The following is a 20,084-nucleotide window of genomic DNA, read 5'->3' as shown; positions in this document are numbered from 1 at the left end:
ATACAGTGCATTCAGAAAGTATTTAGACCCCTTCATTTTTTTCATATTTTGTTATGTTGTAGTCTTATGCTTAAATGCTTTGAAATATATATATATATATATATATATATATATTTTTTCTTTTTTTTTTTTTTTTTTTTTCACATCAATCTACACTCCATACCCATAATGACAAAGCAAAAATCAGATTTTTGATAACTTTTATTTATTAAAAAGAAAAAACTGAAATATCACATTAACATAAGTATTCAGACACTTTGCTATGACACTTGAAATTTAGCCCTGGTGCATCCCATTTCTCTGGATCATCTTTGAGATGTTTCTACACTTTGATTGGAGTCCACCTGTGGCAAATTCAGTTGATTGGACATGAAAGGCACACACCTGTCTATATAATGTCTCGCAGCTAAAAATGCATATCAGAGCAAAAACCAAGCCATGAGGTCAAAGGAACTGCCAGCGGAGCTCAGAGAAAGGATTGGGGAAGGCACAGTGGCCTCCAAAATTCTTAAATAGAAGAAGTTTGGAACAACCAGGACTCTTCCTAGAGCTGGCCGCCCAGCCAAACTGAGCAATCGGGGGATAAGGGCCTTGGTAAGAGAGGTGACCAAGAACCCGATGGTCACTCTGGTTGAGCTCCAGAGATCATGTGTGTAGATGGGAGAAACTTGCAGAAGGACAGCCATCACTGCAACACTCCACCGATCTGGGCTTTATGGCAGAGTGGCCAGACGGAAGACTCTCCTTAGTGCAAGACACAAAAAAGCACCTAAAGGACTCTCAAACTGTGAGAAACAAGATTCTTTGGTCTGATGAAACAAAGGTTGAACTGTTTTGCCTCAGTTCCAAGCGTCATGTCTGGAGGAAACCAGGCACCGTTCATCACCTGCGCAATACCATCCCAACGGTGAAGCATGGTGGTGGTAGCATCATGCTGTGGGGGTGTTTTTCAGTGGCATGGACTGGGGGACTGGCCAGGGTTGAAGGAAAGCTGAATGCAGCAAAATACAGAGATATCCTTAATGAAAACCTGGTCCAGAGCGCTCAGGACCTCAGACTAGGCAGAAGGTTCACCTTCCAACAGGACAATGACCCTAAGCACACGCCAAGACATCGCAAGAGTGGCATAGGGTGAATGTCCTTGAGTGGCCCAGCCAGAGCCCAGATTTGAACCCAATCGAACCTCTCTGGAGAGACCTGAAAATGGCTGACCACCGACAGTCCCCCTCCAACCTGGAAGAGCTTGAGAGGATCTTCAGAAAAGAATGGCAGAAAATCCCCAAATCCAGGTGTGCAAAGCAGGTCAAATCATACCCAAAAAGATTTGAGGCTGTAATCACTGCTTCAACTAAGTACTGAGTTAAGGGTCTGTATACTTATGTCAATGTGATATTTCAGTTTTTTTCTTTTGAATAAATTTGCAAAGTTATCAAAAATCTGGTTTTTGCTTTGTCATTATGGGGTGTGGAGTGTAGATTGATGTAAAAAAAATAAATTAAAGCATTGTAGCATAAGGCTGCAACATAACAAAATGTGAAAGGGGGGGTCTGAATACTCTCTGAATGCATTGTGTGTATATATATATATATATATATATATATATATATATATATATATACACACATACACTGTATACAGTGAAATATGACCCTGAATTTTTTATGACAGTTTTTGACAAAATGTAGCTACAGTTTTTGTAGATTTACCCACGTGTCATAGTTGTTTGTCATTGTGTTTATTTTAACTCTTATGTTGCTACCAGTTTAAATGTCATCACCCTCCAAGTTTCTTGCATTCCCTGCAGGAATAATGCCACATTGACACATTCTCTCTCTCTCTCGCTCTCCTTCTAGGTAATCATTCTGCTGTACCTGGCAGACTGGATGGTTAACTGGATGTGGCGTCGAGGGATGGACCCAGACAACTTCTCCATCCCTTACTTGACGGCCCTGGGAGACCTGCTGGGGACGGGCTTCCTGGCTCTGTGTTTCCACGTCCTGTGGTTAATTGGAGATCGAGATGGAGATGTGGGTGACTGATCCACACTGCTTCCCTTTGACTCTGTCCAAGAAACACGAAAGTCTTTATTTATAAAGATACAGAGAAATAATATCTATATTACTATGGCCACAGTGGGCTACCATGATTCTATTGATGACATAAGAGATTACTGCTTTAGTATTGAGATGTAATTACATTGTTGTTTAGTTACTGGGAGAACAAGAATCCTCATTATTTTTCAATGGGGATGTTCGCCCCGTTTTACGGCCAGTCGCATTGGCTGCATGTAAAGACGAGATCAACCTAAACTTGAAATTTTTCAAGAAAAAAAAAAGAAGAAAAAAAAGCTTAATCACCAAGTGCTATAAAATGGTTTAGTGATATAAAATGAAAATGTGAAGAATGTGTTTTTAGGGCAGAACTTAAAACCTTTGTTAAAAGTGATGTGTGTAATTTTTCCAACAATAAAATAATTAACATAAATAAAATGACAGCCAAAATTAAGCCATTTGTAGGTTAATTTCCCTCTAAATGGCTCTAAAGCGCTTTCAAAACATTGCTCTCTTTGTTTGAGCATCCTGACCAGGAGTGCATTTCCCAAAAGCATTGTTAGTCAACTATGGTCGTAAGTTCCATCGTTACCAACATAATTCAACGATTTGGTGTTACCCGAAACCGTAGTTCCAACAAACATTCACAAACAGCATCGCAAAGTTGTGTGGTTGGAACTACTGCTCTTAACTTGTGGAGAATCATAGCTCCTGTTAGTTCCCTTACAAAATATAACTGCAATTTTTTAACTGTAGTACAAGTGTGGTAAATTGGATGCAGTATTACTGCAGTACTGAAAACTGCAGGAATACTGCATCCAAATGTTCACATTTGTGCTGCAGTATTGGAAACTGCAGGAATACTGCGTCCAAATTACCATACTTGTACTGCAGTACTGGAAACTGCAGGAATACTGCGTCCAAATTACCACACTTTTACTGCAGTACAGAAAACTGCAGGAATACTGTGTCCAAATTACCACACTTTTACTGCAGTACTGGAAACTGCAGGAATACTGCATCCAAATTACCACACTTTTAGTGCAGTACAGAAAGCTGCAGGAATAATGTGTCCAAATTACCACACTTTTATTGCAGTACAGAAAACTGCAGAAATACTGCATCCAAATTACCACACTTCTACTGCATTACTGGAAACTGCAAGAATATTGCGTCCAAATTACCACACTTTTACTGCAGTACGGAAAACTGCAGGAATACTGCATCCAAATTACTACACTTCTACTGCAGTACTGGAAACTGCAGGAATATTGTGTCCAAATTACCACACTTTTACTGCAGTACAGAAAACTGCAGAAATACTGCGTCCAAATTACCACACATTTACTGCAGTACAGAAAACTGCAGAAATACTGCATCCAAATTACCACACTTGTACTACAGTTAAAAAACTGCAGTTCATTTTTGTAAGGGTTTGCCGTGTAGACATCACTTGACTTCACTGGGGCTTCTATATCTTTCATTCAATATATATCTTTCATTCTGTCAACACTTTGACCACGTTTTCATGCATTTTTAAAAAAAGACTTATTCAGGGTTTTGCAGAAAGCAGCATCCTGAAACATTATATAACATTGATTGCAGTCGTTTAAGGGATTAAAGGACGTTTAGAGAAAGTGCTTTAACCATTGATTTATAACATAGAACTGTATTGCTGATGACGTCATAACAGCAGCCACTGTGCCGCAATATTGCTTTGCTCAAACATTCCATTGTGCCTATTGACTTAATAGAAAATCATCTCATTTCAGTGAGATGATTTTCATTTGTGTTGTACATCCCTACAACACAAAAGTCCCACATATGTAATTATTTATTTATTTAAAGTCAGGAATTTTTCCTGTTACTTGAAAGCCCGAGCGAGTTATGTACAGGTATATCAAACAGTCTACCTCTAACAAACTTCAGTGGCAAACAGGTCAGCATAATGTAATTAAGTTCACTGAAACAGAGGTAAGATACACAGACATTTTTATTGCGAACATTCAAGTGTTTATTCAGAGTTACTTGTTTTATGTTTTCATCAAAAAGTGCTTTTTTCTCAAGGTCACTTGAATAAGAGCACACATTCTCTCACAGTATCACACACGCAGCGGGCGCTGAGATTGAGGGAGACAAGCAAAGCTGGTTGAAATTAAACTGAGGGGCCGTTTACACGACAATGTTTTCAACTAAAAACAGAAAACTTTTTATGCATTTTGGCTGTTCGTTTACACGACAACGGCATTTTGGGGCCTGAAAATGCAAACTTTTGAAAACGGGTTTCAAAGTGCAAGTTTTTGAAAACGATGCCGTTATCGTCTCCGTGTAAGCAAACAAAAACGCGAATTTGTGAAAACGATGACTGCATGCGCACGCATATTACGTGTTCAGTCTATAGGTATGCACGTGAGTACTTCAAAACAACATGCGAGGCATTCAAAACTACAATGGCGGACTACAGGACTGTGTTTGTGCTGCTCAAGACTTGTAGTAATAAAGCAACATCATCGTCTGTCCAGACAAAATTGCTCGATGCTTTTGCCATCTTCATTGTTTTTATTAACCGCTCTGTGGAAGAATGCTTATGTGTGCAGGCGCGTAGTGTTTCTTTACAAAGTAACATCGCCAACTACTGGCCTGGCATGCATAATACAGCGTATTTAGTCGTTTTCGCGGATCCGTGTGAACGGGGATCGTTTTGACAATGTTGTCGTCTGTACGCAAAACTTTTCAAAAACTCAAAGGAAAAACTTTTCCGTTTTTAGTACATCGTTGTCATGTAAACGTACCCTGATATGCTAGGTTTAAATGGCAAATGAACACATAATGTAGGCTATGACATGTATCCATGTATAAATCCAGAGAGTGCTTCAATATGAAAACAGGCAAATCCCGGGCATTTTAAGCGAATTAAAAATCCCAGTTTGACATTTTTAAGGACCCCCAGAGGGGAAGGACATGTTGTCACCCCAAAACAAGCAAATATCACAGCTTTTCCTACTTACATTACAAGTTGTGGACAGATTTGCTGCTTCTTTTGGTGATTGTTGTGCTGTAATGATAGGCTGAAAACCGGGGCAGGTGAATGCTCTGACATCGCAATCTGCATATATCTTCACCCTCGTAACGAATATTATCCATAACAAGCCAATTAAACATGATTGTCACTAGAGGGCTAAATACGACTGTCATACCTGGAGGTTTGTGCTCAAGTGTGTCGGGGGAAGTCTGATGTAGAGCAAAGCACAATGCATCTGTCTCATTGCATGGTGCACGCTGATTTCGTGTCTTCATCAGATTTCTCGCATTAAACATCTTTCTGTTGTACGTGTAAATTAGCTTTTATAATGTTATTTTCCCGGAAGTTATTACTCCACCCCCTGTGTAATGCCATTAACGATAGCTCTATATTGTTGAACCAACGTGGTTCGAATGATGGATGGTCAACATAGTTACTACAGTTTCAGGAAACAGTCGTGACAAGCTAGTTAATTTCTCCAACGATGCATCCTACTATGGTGGTTAAGCAGTGAGTTACATCATTGTTCGGGAAACGCACCCCTGCCCGACACATCAACATTGGCTCAGCCAATGGGGTTAGATTGGGGGCGGGATTATTTATTTGGCCAACCACTGGAAAACAAGGAGAATGTTCCAGGAAATCTGTTCGAAAATGGTCATTATTTTTCCAATTCCATTTGATGGCGCAGAAATTACACACTTCACCATTTACTAAAGAAACAAAAAACATTTCTGGACCAGTAACCTGAATATCCTTAGATAACCTTTCTTGCAAGATATTTGTTTCTCTTTATGAGTACAGTAGAAATCCTCCAGCCCTGGCATCTAAAATTGCTTCTTGTAGTTAGAGACAGAAATAATAACCAAAACCTCTATAAATGCTTCATTGGTTTTTATAAATCCCTCAAGTTGCGCAATGCATTGAGAAAAATTATTGTGCTGTTTGCACTCACCTCCTAAAGGATAAAATAACAGACTTTGCATCAATTGTGTAGGTACATTTCTGTCATGTACACACAAGTTTTTCTGAAGCCTTCCATGTCAGCAAGGTTGTTGTAAGCTTCTCGGGCTGTTATTTTGAAGTCTGCATTCATTAAATCTCCAAAATCTCTTTCGTGGACTCAAAATACTGGGACAGTTAAAAGGATAGTTTATGAACTAAAAAGTTACTGAGAAAGTCTTCTTGCCATTATGCCCTTAAGCAAAACTTCGAAGGTTATTCCAGGGAGAACGTCCCTACGATTGGTAAACTCTTAGAACGTTTTCACACCGCTCTCATAAGCAGTGTTGTTGCATGTAATACTTGCATCAAGCCTGACAGACGTCTGTTTTCAATGGGTGAGTAATTTATTCCATACTTCTTTATGTTGCTTTATTAAAGCCTATATTGCAAATAATCTGTAAATAAATAGGTTTAGAGTGCATTTCTGTACCAATATAAATATGCACCCCTTGCGTGCTAGTTTATGTATGCGGTGTGAAACAGGCCTGAGTTACTTTGAACAAAAAGCACTGGCTCTAGAAACATGAAACACTTCTTTAAAAGCATTTTTTAAAATCAAGAATGAAGAATTTACTTAGAATTATGCAAAAATACTTGTTAGCAAAAGGGCTATTTTGACTTTATACCACTGTACCATTGCATGCTACATGCTAGTTGCAGAAATGCTGTTTTAAACTCTCAGAATGTGATTTTGAAACCAAGCTGGAATAAAATCCCTAAATGTTTTCCTTTCATACCAGAAGAGGGCAGAATTGATTGCGTTTGAATATTTTATGACATTAATGCCCCTCTGAAACACTTGGAATGGCTAACAGGATGGCTAACAGCTAATCTGTACGTTGTTAGTATACGTGGCCATTAAAAATCTCTTAATAGTAGATGCAAGTACGCTAATATGGTTCTTTTAAAAACTTGGCAGGCCTTTCAAAAGCAAATGACCTCCAGTTATGTTCAATGTGTTTGTTAATTGTCATGTTAGCCTCCCATTGTTAAAGAGCTGTATAGAAACAATTCTCCTGTTGATGGTAATCACCAGTTAGCGCACATCACATATCATTAGACTCTGGTTGATATTGTATACGGGGCCAGCTAAATGGATTGCACTTGGCGCATAGCATAGAAAATGCATAAATTGTTTGTATTAAATATCCCTTTATTTTTACTGTAAATGACAAATCATTGTTTGTTCCTTTCAAAAACTGTCTGAAAATGTCTGGGTTTTTTTTCTTTGCAAGTTTTTTAGGGCGAGTTATAGTGTGATATCATCCATTCTGACAGGCATGTTTAATTTCATTATACAGACGAAACTGTGCCCAAGATGTACTATAATGTCATAAATTGCCACAAGAGGTCTCACTTGTGCAAAGTCCTGTGTGTTGTGTGCATAGACATACATACCTAATTATGCATTCAAACATCCTGAATATTACTGTGCAACTGAACTGGTGCTGCCATTGTATCATGACAGCTCTCTATAGTTGTGAATATTTCTTCAGGGGATGGGAGGCTTTGTTTTATTTATTTCTATTGATGTGACAAAGCTATTTGTACATAATATATTTATTCTATAAATAAGTTGTTTATTTTTAATTTTGTTCAGTGTCTCGGTTGGGGGTTTTTTTTGTTTTTTTTTTTTGCATTGGACCAGTAGAGATGTTTACTGTATGTTTATCAGTAATTATTTTTCTTTGGTAAACTTTAACAAATATATCAAAGTTTGGTGCCTAATTTCCAGCACAACCTCACACTCAAACCTGGTTCAGTGAATTTAAGCTTAATATGCCTTAACCAATCACAAGTAAGGCTTGATGCATAGATTATATAAAAATTCTGATTAGTGGTTTCTTCTTTTGAGCTTTTTTAATTAATTGAGGTGATTTTCATATTTTTTTCATTTGATTTAATTATACCGTCTGTTGTATTCTCACAGGGCAAATGTATCGGTGGTAAAGTTATTCAAAGCAACACCACTGAAAACCCCAGATTATAAATACAGATTATAAATATTTTATACAGGATTATAAAAATAGGATTGTTTGCTTGTGGGTTGTCTAATTTGTCAGATATTCCCGCATAATGCATATTTAGACCAGATTAAAATGGATGTAATTTGAATGTCCTACAAGAACATTTAACCTTCCTTGAGTTAAATTGAGCCCCTTTATGACCACCACTAGAAGAAGTGGAAAAAAATATCCAAAGAAAGTTACAGACTGTCCTGCTAGAAATGGTAGCTGCCTGATTATCTGATGTGTTCCACTGCCTGTACATCATTTTTACAATGTTTTACAACCATACCCCACCAATTTTGCCACAGCTTAACCAGAGGTACTTGTAAATTGCTGGAAATAAAAGATTATATTTCGTACCACTGCCTTTTGCTTGTCTGTTCTCATAGAATTTGCCACTGTCATCAAGGACAAATGAGAGGACAATGAGAAAACTGTCCTGAAAACGTCCTGGTTACTTTCGTAACCTCCATTCCCTGATGGAGGGAATGTGAAGTTGTGTCGATGTAGTGACACTAGGGGTCACTCATGGGAGCCCCAAACACCTCTGCTTTTTGAAAAAAGGCCAATGGGAATTGGTGAGTGGAATTTGCATGCCACTCCCCCGGACATACGGGTATAAAAGGAGCTGGTATGCAACCACTCATTCAGGTTTTGTGCTGAGGAGCCGAGACAAGGTCCCGGCCATTTCAGTGGGTAGTTAAGTGTTGTGGCAAGAGGGACACAACATCTCATTCCCTCCATCAGGGAACGGAGTTTACAAAAGTAACCAGGACGTTCCCTATCTGTCACTCACTCGACGCTGTGTCGATGTAGTGACACTAGGGGTCCCTATACAAAATGCCACAACTAGCTGAACTGTGTTACGTGGGCTGTCGGTGTGAGACGGGCATACCGCTGTGTACCTTCGTAGCCAGCGCACCACACCGTCACGTAACCTCCCCCAACGCTCTTATGAGCGTCAAACAGTCCTTCGGGAACAAGTCGACTGCCCAACAAATAGGGACAGGCTAGCCCAACCGTGGCCTCTTTTCCTCTTTTTTCTCCCCAAAAACAGTGGAATTTGTTAACCGACTGGGTGCCATAAATGTCTTCGTCGGGGGGGTGTCACTCCCAAGGGGAAGACACCACGGACACCACACCCCGCCCAGAGAAGGGGGGGGGGTATTTTGAGTGGAAATACGTCACATGGTCTTACCAAGTCTTGTTGGAAGTATGTCATGTGGAGAAGTCACATGGCAGGTCCTACCCGAGGGGGGAGGAGTTTCTACAAACATGGTGACCGGGGGCAGAGGGGCCTCTGCCCAAGGAAGATGCAGTTTACTGACAGGGAAACGGATTTAGCAGAAGATATCACATGGGCTCACCTACAGGGAACCAGCACATGCGGAGCACCTACTCCAGTACAGGGCCTAATTAGCACACGTACTAGGCCGGCAACGAGTTTCTCCGCAAACTCGTCTGCCACAGGGCTAAGGAGGAATGTCATCCAGGGATCACAGCTTGTGAACATGACTGGGGGTCAAAAGTGCACGTCTTCACCTCAAGGGAGGGGAAAGGCGCCATGTGCAAGCGTAACATCCGGCCAGCTGTCCCGGAACTTACCTGCTCATACCTGACAATACATGGGACAAAACTGGCTCAACCCGTAGATAGTAGAACCTTGCAAAGGTGTTGCAAGGCCCGGTTCAGTACTCGCAGGTCCAAGATTGGCCGCAACCCACCGCCTTTCTTCGCTATGATGAAGTAGGGGCTGTAAAACCCCTTCTTCATCTCGGCCGGAGGGACAGGCTCTATCGCACCCTTCCGTAGAAGGGTAGTGATCTCCGCATGCAAGGTTGCGCCGTTCTCGCCCTTCACCGAGGTGAAGCGGACGCCGCTGAACCTGGGCAGGCGCCTGGCGAACTGAATCACGTAGCCGAGTGGGACGGTCTGGGTCAGCCATCATGACAGGTTGGAAAGCGTGAGCCACGCGTCCAAACTCCGGGCGAGGGGGACCAAGGGGACAATCACATCGGACGTACTGGCGGGTGGGGCCTCGCGGCGGGGAGGAGCCTGAGGTGCCACGTCAAGGGGGCTCGAACTGGGGCCCCCTCGACTAGCTGAACTGTGTTACGTGGGCTCTGCTGAGTCCAGAGACATCGAAGCACTTACCTGGCTCCTGACGCCCACCATAAGATTGGTCGAGGAGGGGGGAGGAGGAATATCGTCCCCACAGTCCGCCAGAACCAACCTGGTGTGGGCATGTTTGTGCCACAGCTGGGCACACAGGGGCAGGGAGTCCGTCACTGTAGTGCCAAACCTGCCAAAATGGGACGGTGGATTGTGGTCGTGACGACGGCCGTGCGTACCTGACATGTGACCCAGGGAACAAGAAAACCACTCTTTTGTTGAAGTTTTGGGTACCGCAGCCTCTTGGGCATGCGGAGAAAAATAAAACAAAAGATTCTCCTCCTAGCCTCCACCGGGGGATGGAGTGGTCTGTCTACCAGCTCCATAGAAGTGGGTCTCCTCGTCCCTGGGTCGCCCATCTCAGGGGCGCTTCGAAGCCTTCCTTGGGTTCTTGGTGGCCGGCCGTGAGACGGGTGGCGTCTGCTTCCTACGGTGGGCTCCACGCCAGGGCCGGGCCGCGGGGGTATGCTGCGGTGGAGCCGGTGCTGTTGCAGCAGAAGGATGCCCTTGGCGATGAGCAGATGGGGTGTGGGGTCTTGAGCCAGGCCGGGGCAGGATGTGTTGAATAGCCTCCGTCTGCTGCTTCACCACCGAGAACTGCTGGACTAAGTCCTCGATGGTGTCGCCGAACAGGCCAACCTGGGAAATGGGGGCATCAAGGAACCGTGCCTTGTCAGCCTCTCTCATCTCGACCAGGTGGAGCCAAAGGTTGCACTCCTGGACCACCAGGGTGGACATCGCCTGCCCGAGAGACTGTGCCGTGACCATCGTCGCCCGAAGAGCGAGGTCGGTCGCCGAGCGCAGTTCCTGCATCAATCCTGGGTCAGAACTACCCTCATGCAGCTCTTTTATTGCCTTGGCTTGGTGGACCTGCAGGAGAGCCATGGCATGCAGGGTGGAGGCAGCTTGTCTAGCGGCACCGTAGGCCTTAGCCATCAGAGATCACGTAAACCTACAGGCCCTGGATGGGAGCTTCGGGCACTCTGGGCCCAGGAACCGATCATCGAGCCGCGAGGGTTCAGGGGAGAGTGGAGGGTTCCACTCTAGCTCGACGCTTGCGGCTGCCTGGGAAAGCATGTCCGTCATCTCCACGTCGGCCTGAGACCGGGCGACCATACCCGAAGGAGGAAGCCCAACCGAAGTCTCCACATCAGACTGGACGAGCCCGTTCTCCGATGCTGCGCTCGATAACTCATCGTCTTCCCGGGCTCCGAATAAGAGGTTGAACTCGCCCTGAGACAAGTCGGCAGTCTCATCCGAAAGCCCGACTGGGGCAAGCGAGCGTGCTGAGGAATGGGAGGTCCGTGGGGGGTTACCCGGCAGAGGTGCTCCCATTGAAGTCCCCAAATCGCCCCCAGTGCTAACCAACGCGGCCTCATACCCGTAGGTAGAAGGACCGAGGCGGGGAGCCACTGGGGTGGCTTGCTTTCTTACAAAGGCAAGACGCGACCATAACGTTGCCATGGTCATGTTCTCGCAATGAGGAGAAGACCCATCCACGAACGATGTCTCCACGTGGGTAGCGCCCAGACTCGTAAGACAGCGATCGTGGCCGTCAGAAGCGGAGAGATAACGACCGCAACCAGGAGTAACACACAAACGGAAAGGCATCTTTAAAAAGACATTCCGTGTGTGCCGCTCTTTTAGAATTGAAAATATACTCTTTTAGAATATACTCTTTAGTTTTATTCTGCTGAAGCGCCCAGGGGCGTTCTCTGCTCTCCACGGGTGCAGAGGGGGAGAAGCTGCTGAAATGCGCCGTAAATCCAGCAGTATGAGGTGAATGGTAGGGAGAAATTGAATTCAGTGCACTGAATGCAACTACTTGGCTCCGAAGAGAAAATCTGAATGAGTGGTTGCATACCAGCTCCTTTTATACCCGTATGTCTGGGGGAGTGGCATGCAAATTCCACTCGCCAATTCCCATTGGCCTTTTTTCAAAAAGCAGAGATGTTTGGGGCTCCCAAGAGTGACCCCTAGTGTCACTACATCGACACAACGTCGAGTGAGTGACGGATAGGGAACCTGAGCTCCTGAAATAATAGCATATTATGAATATACTGAAGTATTAGCTACTTTTTAGAAGTTACTCTACTGTGAATTCCTCATGTTTAGACAGTTAATATATTACGTCTATTGTTTCTCATTGTTGTTAAATTTGAACTTTTAAACATATGGGGACTTAGGCCCTTAGTGTTTTTCTTTGTTTTTCATTATTAATACTCTTCCTCTGCCATGGGATTATGGCAGCTCTATGAACCATTCATTGGGAAATTATGATGTTAGGGGTGAGAATTAGTAGCCTTTGGACCAAATTTGAGGACAAACTCCATGGTGCCAACACCAGTATAAAAATGCACTTTTGTTTTGCTTTGAATTTTTGAACGGTTTGTGTCACAGTCTGTCTCTCTTGTTTTTCAAGGACTCTTATTTTGAAGTTTTCTCCTGGACTACATCTCCCATAGTGCACTGCCCTCATCACTTCCATCTGTTCCTCATCATCCTAGCCTGTATTCCATTCCCTCATTTAGCTCCTTGTGTTTAAATACCCTCTAGTTTGGTTCATTCAGTCCTTGAAGTGTTATGTTTAATGGCTATGTTGTGATGTTTATCATTATTGTTTTGTTCCACTCCAGCGTATGTTCCACTCAAGCGTTTGTTCCACTCCAGCTTTTATTATTAAAATATTTAAAGTATCTTCTCCTGCATCCCCTCTCTTCCACTCCAAGACACCAATGTTACAGAAGGACTGACCGAACTAAATGGATCTACCGCCTGCAGTAAGCATCCTCCTCCTCAAGCATGGGGACCGTCTAGTTGAGGATCATGTCCGTGAGTTTCTCCACCTGGCGAATTTGGTGCACTATGAAGACCAATCTCTGGTGATTTACTTTAGAGCTGGTCTTAATTGTGCACTAAAGGAGCTAATGCCTCCGGCGGATCCTCACTGGACACTGCTCGACTACGTGGAGGTGGCTCTGCAGCTCAGCGGCTCACCAGCCTTCCACGGCTCCTCCCTCCAAGCCTTCCACGGCTCCTCCCCCCATGCCTGCCACGGTCAATGTGCCAGTGCCCACACCTGCCACGGTCAACGAGCCAGCGCCCACGCCTGCCACGGTCAACGAGCCAGCGCTCACACCTGCCACGGTCAACGAGCCAGCACCCACGCCTGCCGCGGTCAACGAGCCAGCACCCACGCCTGCCATGGTTAACGACCCCCCAGAGCCAGTGCCTGTAGCCTCAACCATCCCAGAACCAGTGCCTCTAGCCTCGACCGTCCCAGAGACAGTGCCTGTAGCCTTGACCGTCCCAGAGCCAGTGCTTGTAGCCTCAACCGTCCCAGAGCCAGCTCTCACCAGGTTAATAGACCTGGACTTGCTCCCTGCCCTGGTTCCCATCCTGACTACCCTTCATTCTCCACTGGTTCCAGCCAGCTTAATGGACACTCTGGTTCCGTCCAGTACCCTGGCCCTTCCTCCTCCACTGGCTCCACTCAAGACTCCTCCTCCTCCTGGTCAGCCAGTTCCCCCCAAGTCACCGGCTCGACCATCAAACCCTGTGATTTCACAGGCAAGGGGATCTGTCGACCCTCCGACTCCATCTTGGCCCTCTGAGCCCTGGACTCCGCCTTGGCCCTCCGATCCCTCATCAACACCTCGGCTCTACATCCTCTTGTCTCCACCGTGGGCCATCAGCCTATCGGCATCACCGGGGTCCTCGTCCCTCCAGCTCCGCCTTGGTCCTTCGGTCACCTGGCTCCTCCTTCGGCTCCACCAGGGACCTCCTCCCCTACAGCTCTGCCTTGGTTCTCAGTCCCACCGGCTCCGCCTCAGTCCTCCGATCCCCCAGCTCCTGGACTACATCTCCCATAGTGCACTGCCCTTATCACTTCCATCTGCTCCTCATCATTCTCCCCTGTATTCCATTCCCTCATTTAGCTCCTTGTGTTTAAATACCCTCTAGATTGGTTTATTCATTTGTCAGTCCTTGAAGTGTTACGTTTAATGGTTATGTTGTGATGTTTATCATTATTGTTTTGTTCCACTCCAGCATTTATTATTAAAATATTTAAAGTATCTGCTCCTGCGTCTCCACTCCAAGACACCAACGTTACAGTTTGGCTTAGAAATAAAATTCTTTCCTCTGATTACTCTCCTCATGGTGATTATAATGGACCCCTTACATTAAAACTTTCCCATTACAGTGGCTGCCATCTTGGATTGTGATTTTTTTTTAATAATTTTTCTACCACTCCTACCACAAACTTTTCTGATTTGCAAAATAAAACCGGCCACATGATCTTCAGACAGAGCCACACAGAAGAGACCTTAAAGGTGCACTCAGTATCTTTTTTGCTCATGTGATCTTGGACTTACAGCAACACCTAGTGGTGTGGATGCACCATCATTCAAAATCAATAGTTTTCAGTTACAGATGTCATTGTGGAAATTCACTTTTCACAATCAGCCATGATTAATTAAATCCAAGAGGGAAAGTGTCCAATAGCAAGACACAGTTACTGAGATTAAGCGAGTAGTATTCAGCTGGTCATGTGACTCTAAAATGGCAGCCCCAACGAGGACGCCCCTCCCCCATGTAGAATGAAAAAGCTTACTGATATGACGAAAGTCCTCATCTCATGTGAGTGCTCATGATTTTATACATATGTTTCAAAATTACAATTAATTTCTTTAGAAGTAAAACTTTTTGAGGAAAGAAATACTGAGTGCACTTTGAAGAATTTAGATTTTCACTCTTGTTGAAAAGTTATAGTAGCGCAAATTTAACGATATCGACATAAAACCGAAAGAGAGGCTATATCTCGATAACACTTTGTCATATCGAAAAGAAACTTGGTATGCTTCACCAGGACCATAATCTCAGGGTATGCAAAGTTTTGTGACAAAACGTCAAGAAATGTCTTTTGAACAGTTTTGACTAAAATCATGAGGTTGGTGTCTATGGATTCCTTGGGTCATGAGGATTTCTGCATTACCAAAATTTTCAGAAGTTAGCCATATTACCTTTCTGACATTTTGAATTTTAATATAAAGTTTAGGATCTTTTGAACGCTTCGTTAAATTTAAATGAAAATTAGTATGTGTCATCGACATCATGTTCTGAGGAAACCCTAGTAGTTTGGTGATAGCGCCACCAATAGTTCAAAAGAAAATGGTCTGTTTTTCATAGTTAGCATGTCACATGCTATGATAGATATGCATCACAGTCGGTTTGCATGCTAACTGTAGGGTGATTTTAGGGTTGCCACCCGTCCCGTAAAATACAGGATCGTCCCGTATTTAAAGATAAAAATATGCGTTCCATATTGAATCAATACGGGACACAATTTGTCCCATATTTAAGCTGGTCAGATGGCATCACGGTGAAATCGTTCCAGAGCACTAATTTAACATTGATATAAGTTGGAAAATGTGCTTATGGTGGGTAAAGGACCATCCAAAAGTCCACAAATGGTGCTAAAACTGTGGATTTTTTTCTATATAAATGTTCAATAAGATTAAACAATGTCATAAAGACAAGTACAGGTGAAGAAAGAAAAAAAATACATATAAACCAACCAAAAGGTATACATAAATAAGATAAAGGAGACAAATAATCAAAAAGATTTTAACTTTACATTTTAACATATAAAAGATGTTGTGTTTTATTTATAAGTCAGGGGTCAGAAAAGTTCTAATTTCAGCATATAAGAAAGGGTATACAATTTTTATTAATAACGCATATTAACTCAACGCATTTATTGCTAAAACTGTGGAGGTTGTGGTTAGGGGCCATGAAAACATAGCCATTGATTGATACACAAACAATTCCTCTTAACATCCTCTTGTACATTTATTGTATATTGCATATACAGACATATCCTTCAGTGAAAATACTTAAATGTTTGTTTTTATGCTTCACAAATCCCAGCTCCAGTTTATACTTGGAGGTCATGCCATCTAGGAAATACATCAAATAAGGCTACTAGCTGAAGTCGGGGTTCATCGATCTACCCTGAGTTCACATGTCAGATATCTGACTTCAAGCGGCATTCCAGTCAATATTTTCAAGTTGGAGGTGGGAAAATCCGAATTGTCTAGAATGCAGCATTAGCCTTGATGTGTTGTTGTGGAGGCAGTCAGATCAAAATGTCTACCACAGTGTGACATCACAATGAAGAGGAAGTAGAGAAAAAGTCATTTTGGCAGTTTGGTTTCAACAAATGCTCTTTTTGCAGTGAGAAGGAAGTTTTGAGTTCTGAAACTTACAGTATGTTTCTATAGTACAATGAACTCCTTTGTGTAAAATGTTACGCCTCATATCATGACCCCTTTAAGACTAATTGATTACGAGACTTTAATCTTTTGATGGAATCAGTCCTTGATCATAGTGAAGCAAAAGTCTGTAAACCCCCTAGAGCAACATTGACGCTTCACAGGATGTGTAAAAATCTTGGTCTTACAGATATTTGGGACTTTTGAACCCATCTGGTAGGGACTATACATTTTTTTCATCAGTCCATAAGATTTATTCTAGAATAGATTTTTTTTTTATATCCAAATCCCTCATTTCATCTGTTGTTGATTGCTCAAATGGAAATATCTTAGTCTCAGATCATGTCCTGGTGAGTTTAAAGGTGCTGCCATATACAGAGAAAAAGAAATCATATAGTTGGCGCCTTAATGTGTCCCTTTTGCAAAATCCTGATTTCCAACAAATGTTAAAGACTGAAATCAGTGTTTATATGGAGACCAACTGGTCCTCAGTATCCTCAGTGGGCGTGGCTTGGGAGGCACTTAAGGCGGTTCTTAGGGTTCGGATCATAGAGTATGCCTCATTCATTAAAAAATCCAAAGCACAAGAACTTGTGGAGTTGGAAGGGAATATTAAAAGTGCCGAGGCAGAGCTGAAGCGCCGTATGTCATCTGATGGCCTCAGAGAATTGACCCGATTGAAATATAGATATAATACTATTTTGTCAAGGAAAGTAGAGTTTTGGTTATTCAGGGCAAGACAGTCATACTTTGAGTCAGGTGACAAAGCAGGTAAGCTTTTGGCTAGATATATAAAGCAGAGAGAGTCTCTTTCTATCATTCCCTCAGTGAAATCTGCTTGTTGTGAAATATTTACCTCGGCTATTGATATTAATAGTAAAAATGGTTCCACGTCTTCATCCACTGATGAAGATATTAGGAACTTTGTGGAACCATTAGATTTCCCTAAACTGACAACTGAGCAAAAAAATTATCTTGATTCTGAGATAACCTTGGAGGAGCTTGATAAGGTAATTAAAGCCTTGCCTACTGGCAAGGCTCCAGGGCCTGACAGCTTTTCCTCTGAGTTTTTCAAATCTTTTGCTACAGAACTGGCTCCACTTTTGTTAGAAGATTATACGGAATCATTAAAGAAAGGAAAGCTTCTGCCAACCATGACACAAGCCCGGATCAGTCTGATTCTTAAAAAGGACAAAGATCCAAGCGAGTGTAAAAGTTACCGCCCAATTTCCCTGATCCAGTTAGATGTAAAAATTTTGTCCAAAATTAAAGTTATGACATCACTTATACATATAGATCAGGTGGGGTTTATTCGAGGCCGTAGCTCTTCTGATAACATCAGGCGGCTCATCAATATTATGTGGTCAGTAGCGAATGATCAATCTCCGGTTGCTGCCATCTCTCTTGACGCCGAAAAGGCGTTTGATATGGTAGAATGGGATTATCTTTTTTAAGATTTTGGAAAGGTATGGGTTCGGGGTACATTTATTGGTTGGATTAAGTTACTTTATAGACACCCTGTAGCAGCGGTACAAAAAAATGGGTTAATGTCAGATTATTTTACTCATGATAGAGGCACCCGGCAGGGTTGCCCTCTTTCCCCATTATTGTTCTGTCTTGCCCTGGAACCATCAGCAGCCGTGATAAGAAAGGAGGATGATTTTCCAGGGGTGGTGGCAGGAGGTGTGGCGCATAAGCTTCTGCTTTACGCAGATGATATTTTATTATTCGTCTCTGACCCCACTAGATCTATGCCTTGCCTCCACAGAATTATTAACTCCTTTTCCAAATTCTCAGGATACAATGTCAATTGGTCTAAATCCGAAGCTTTGGCTTTGACAGCGTACTGTCCAGTAACGGCCTTCCAGCCGGGTGCCTTCCAATGGCCCAAACAGGGAATTAAGTATTTGGGAATTTTATTCCCAGCAAATTTGTCTGATTTAGTCTGAGTTAATTTTGATCCCTTAATAAAAAGGTTTTCAAATAATATGGACAGGTGGGCTTCGTTACATTTATCTCTGATTGGGAAGGTTAATGTTATTAAAATGAATTGTATTCCAAAATTTAACTACCTGCTACAATCTCTCCCTGTAGATGTCCCCCTCTTTTATTTCAAGCAATTTGATAGCATCGCGAAGTCCTTCATTTGGAATGGTAAACGTCCTAGGTTAAATTTCAGTAAATTACATAGGCCGATTGACAAAGGTGGATTAGGCCTACCCAAGATTTTGTTTTATTATTATGCATTCAGTCTTAGACATTTGGTTCATTGGTCACTTCCACCTGAGAGAGCTCCTCCCTGGTTTTGTATTGAAAAGGAAATTCTTGCCCCTATCTCGCCACTGCAAAGCCCTTCGATTAAACTAGCTGGAGAGGTTAAGTCGCACCCCGTTATTTTGCATTTGCACTCAATATGGACAAAAGTGTCCAGAGTGTTTAATTCTGATATTTATTTAAACGTAGCCTCGAGCATATGGCTGAACCCTAAACTATGTATTAATAAGTCCCCTTTCTGTTGGTCAGATTGGATTGTGAGGGGGGTTGCTACACTTGGTGACCTGTATGAGGGTGGAGTATTGAGATCTTTTGAAAATTTGATTCAACATTTTGGGATTCCCAGATCTCAATTTTATAAGTATTTACAGCTGCGCCACCTGCTCTGCTCTGTTTTTGGGAGTAGCATACACCCCCCTAGAGCGGCAGATACTCTGGAAGTGGTGATTGCTGCTTTTGGGAAGGGTCATGAGGCATCAGTGTATTACTCCCTGTTAATTCAGCGACTGGGGGACAGAGCTTTAAATTCTCTCAAAAGATTATGGGAGGAAGATTTAAATTTGTTATTGGAGGAGGGAGTGTGGGCAAGGATTCTAAACAACATAAAGTCTGCATCTAGAGATGCAAGGGTTTGCCTCATGCAATTTAAGATTTTACATAGATTATATTGGACCCCCTCTAGATTGTACAGGATTGTTCTTAAAGACTCACCCACCTGCTGGCGATGCCAGTCAGAACGGGGACATAACCCATGTTTTTTGGGGTTGTATTAAGATTCAGGAATTTTGGTTGAGGATCCAGCGTTTTGTGTGTGACGTACTGGACACTCAGTTTTCATTTTGCCCCAGACTTTGTATTTTGGGTGACGGAGGGGTCCTGAATATAGGAGATAAATATATGAAAAGCTGGGTACTAACCAGCGTGATGATTGGCAGACAGCTAATCCTTAGGGGTTGGAAGTCAACTGATGCACCCTCATTTCGTGAGTGGTGCACCGAGTTGGGTAAAGTGGCAGCTTTCGAGGAGATGACTTCCAGACGGCAGGGGAACCTGTTGAGTTATGGCAGAAAATGGGGCAGTTATTTGTCTCATTTGGAGAGGTCCTAGCGTGGGGCAGTGGAGGGAGACAATTTTATTTATTTATTTATTTATTTTTTCTTCTTCTTTCACTATATGTTGAACTTTGTCTTTTTTGTATTTACTATTTGTGTGTCTGTTTATATGTGGGTATTTACTTGTTTTATATTTGTGCGGGCGGGGGGCGGGTGGGTGTGTG

General features: G+C 42.9%; 1 protein-coding gene across 1 annotated transcript in view; it reads left to right on the top strand.

Moving 5' to 3' along the window:
- LOC127427878 (solute carrier family 41 member 1-like) overlaps positions 1-8,440 on the top strand; it is a 46,667-nt gene extending 38,227 nt beyond the window's left edge. The window contains exon 11 of the mRNA XM_051675767.1: positions 1,854-8,440. Within this exon, the coding sequence (XP_051531727.1) occupies positions 1,854-2,039 (186 nt within the window). The 3' untranslated portion in view covers positions 2,040-8,440. The remainder of the gene's footprint in view (positions 1-1,853) is intronic.
- Positions 8,441-20,084: the final 11,644 nt, after the last annotated feature.

The sequence above is a fragment of the Myxocyprinus asiaticus genome, chromosome 37 (genome assembly GCF_019703515.2).
Source record: "Myxocyprinus asiaticus isolate MX2 ecotype Aquarium Trade chromosome 37, UBuf_Myxa_2, whole genome shotgun sequence".
In the NCBI taxonomy this organism is placed as follows: Eukaryota; Metazoa; Chordata; class Actinopteri; order Cypriniformes; family Catostomidae; genus Myxocyprinus; species Myxocyprinus asiaticus.
Note: the sequence above shows the minus strand (reverse complement) of the source record. Positions and strands in the feature narration are given on the sequence as shown.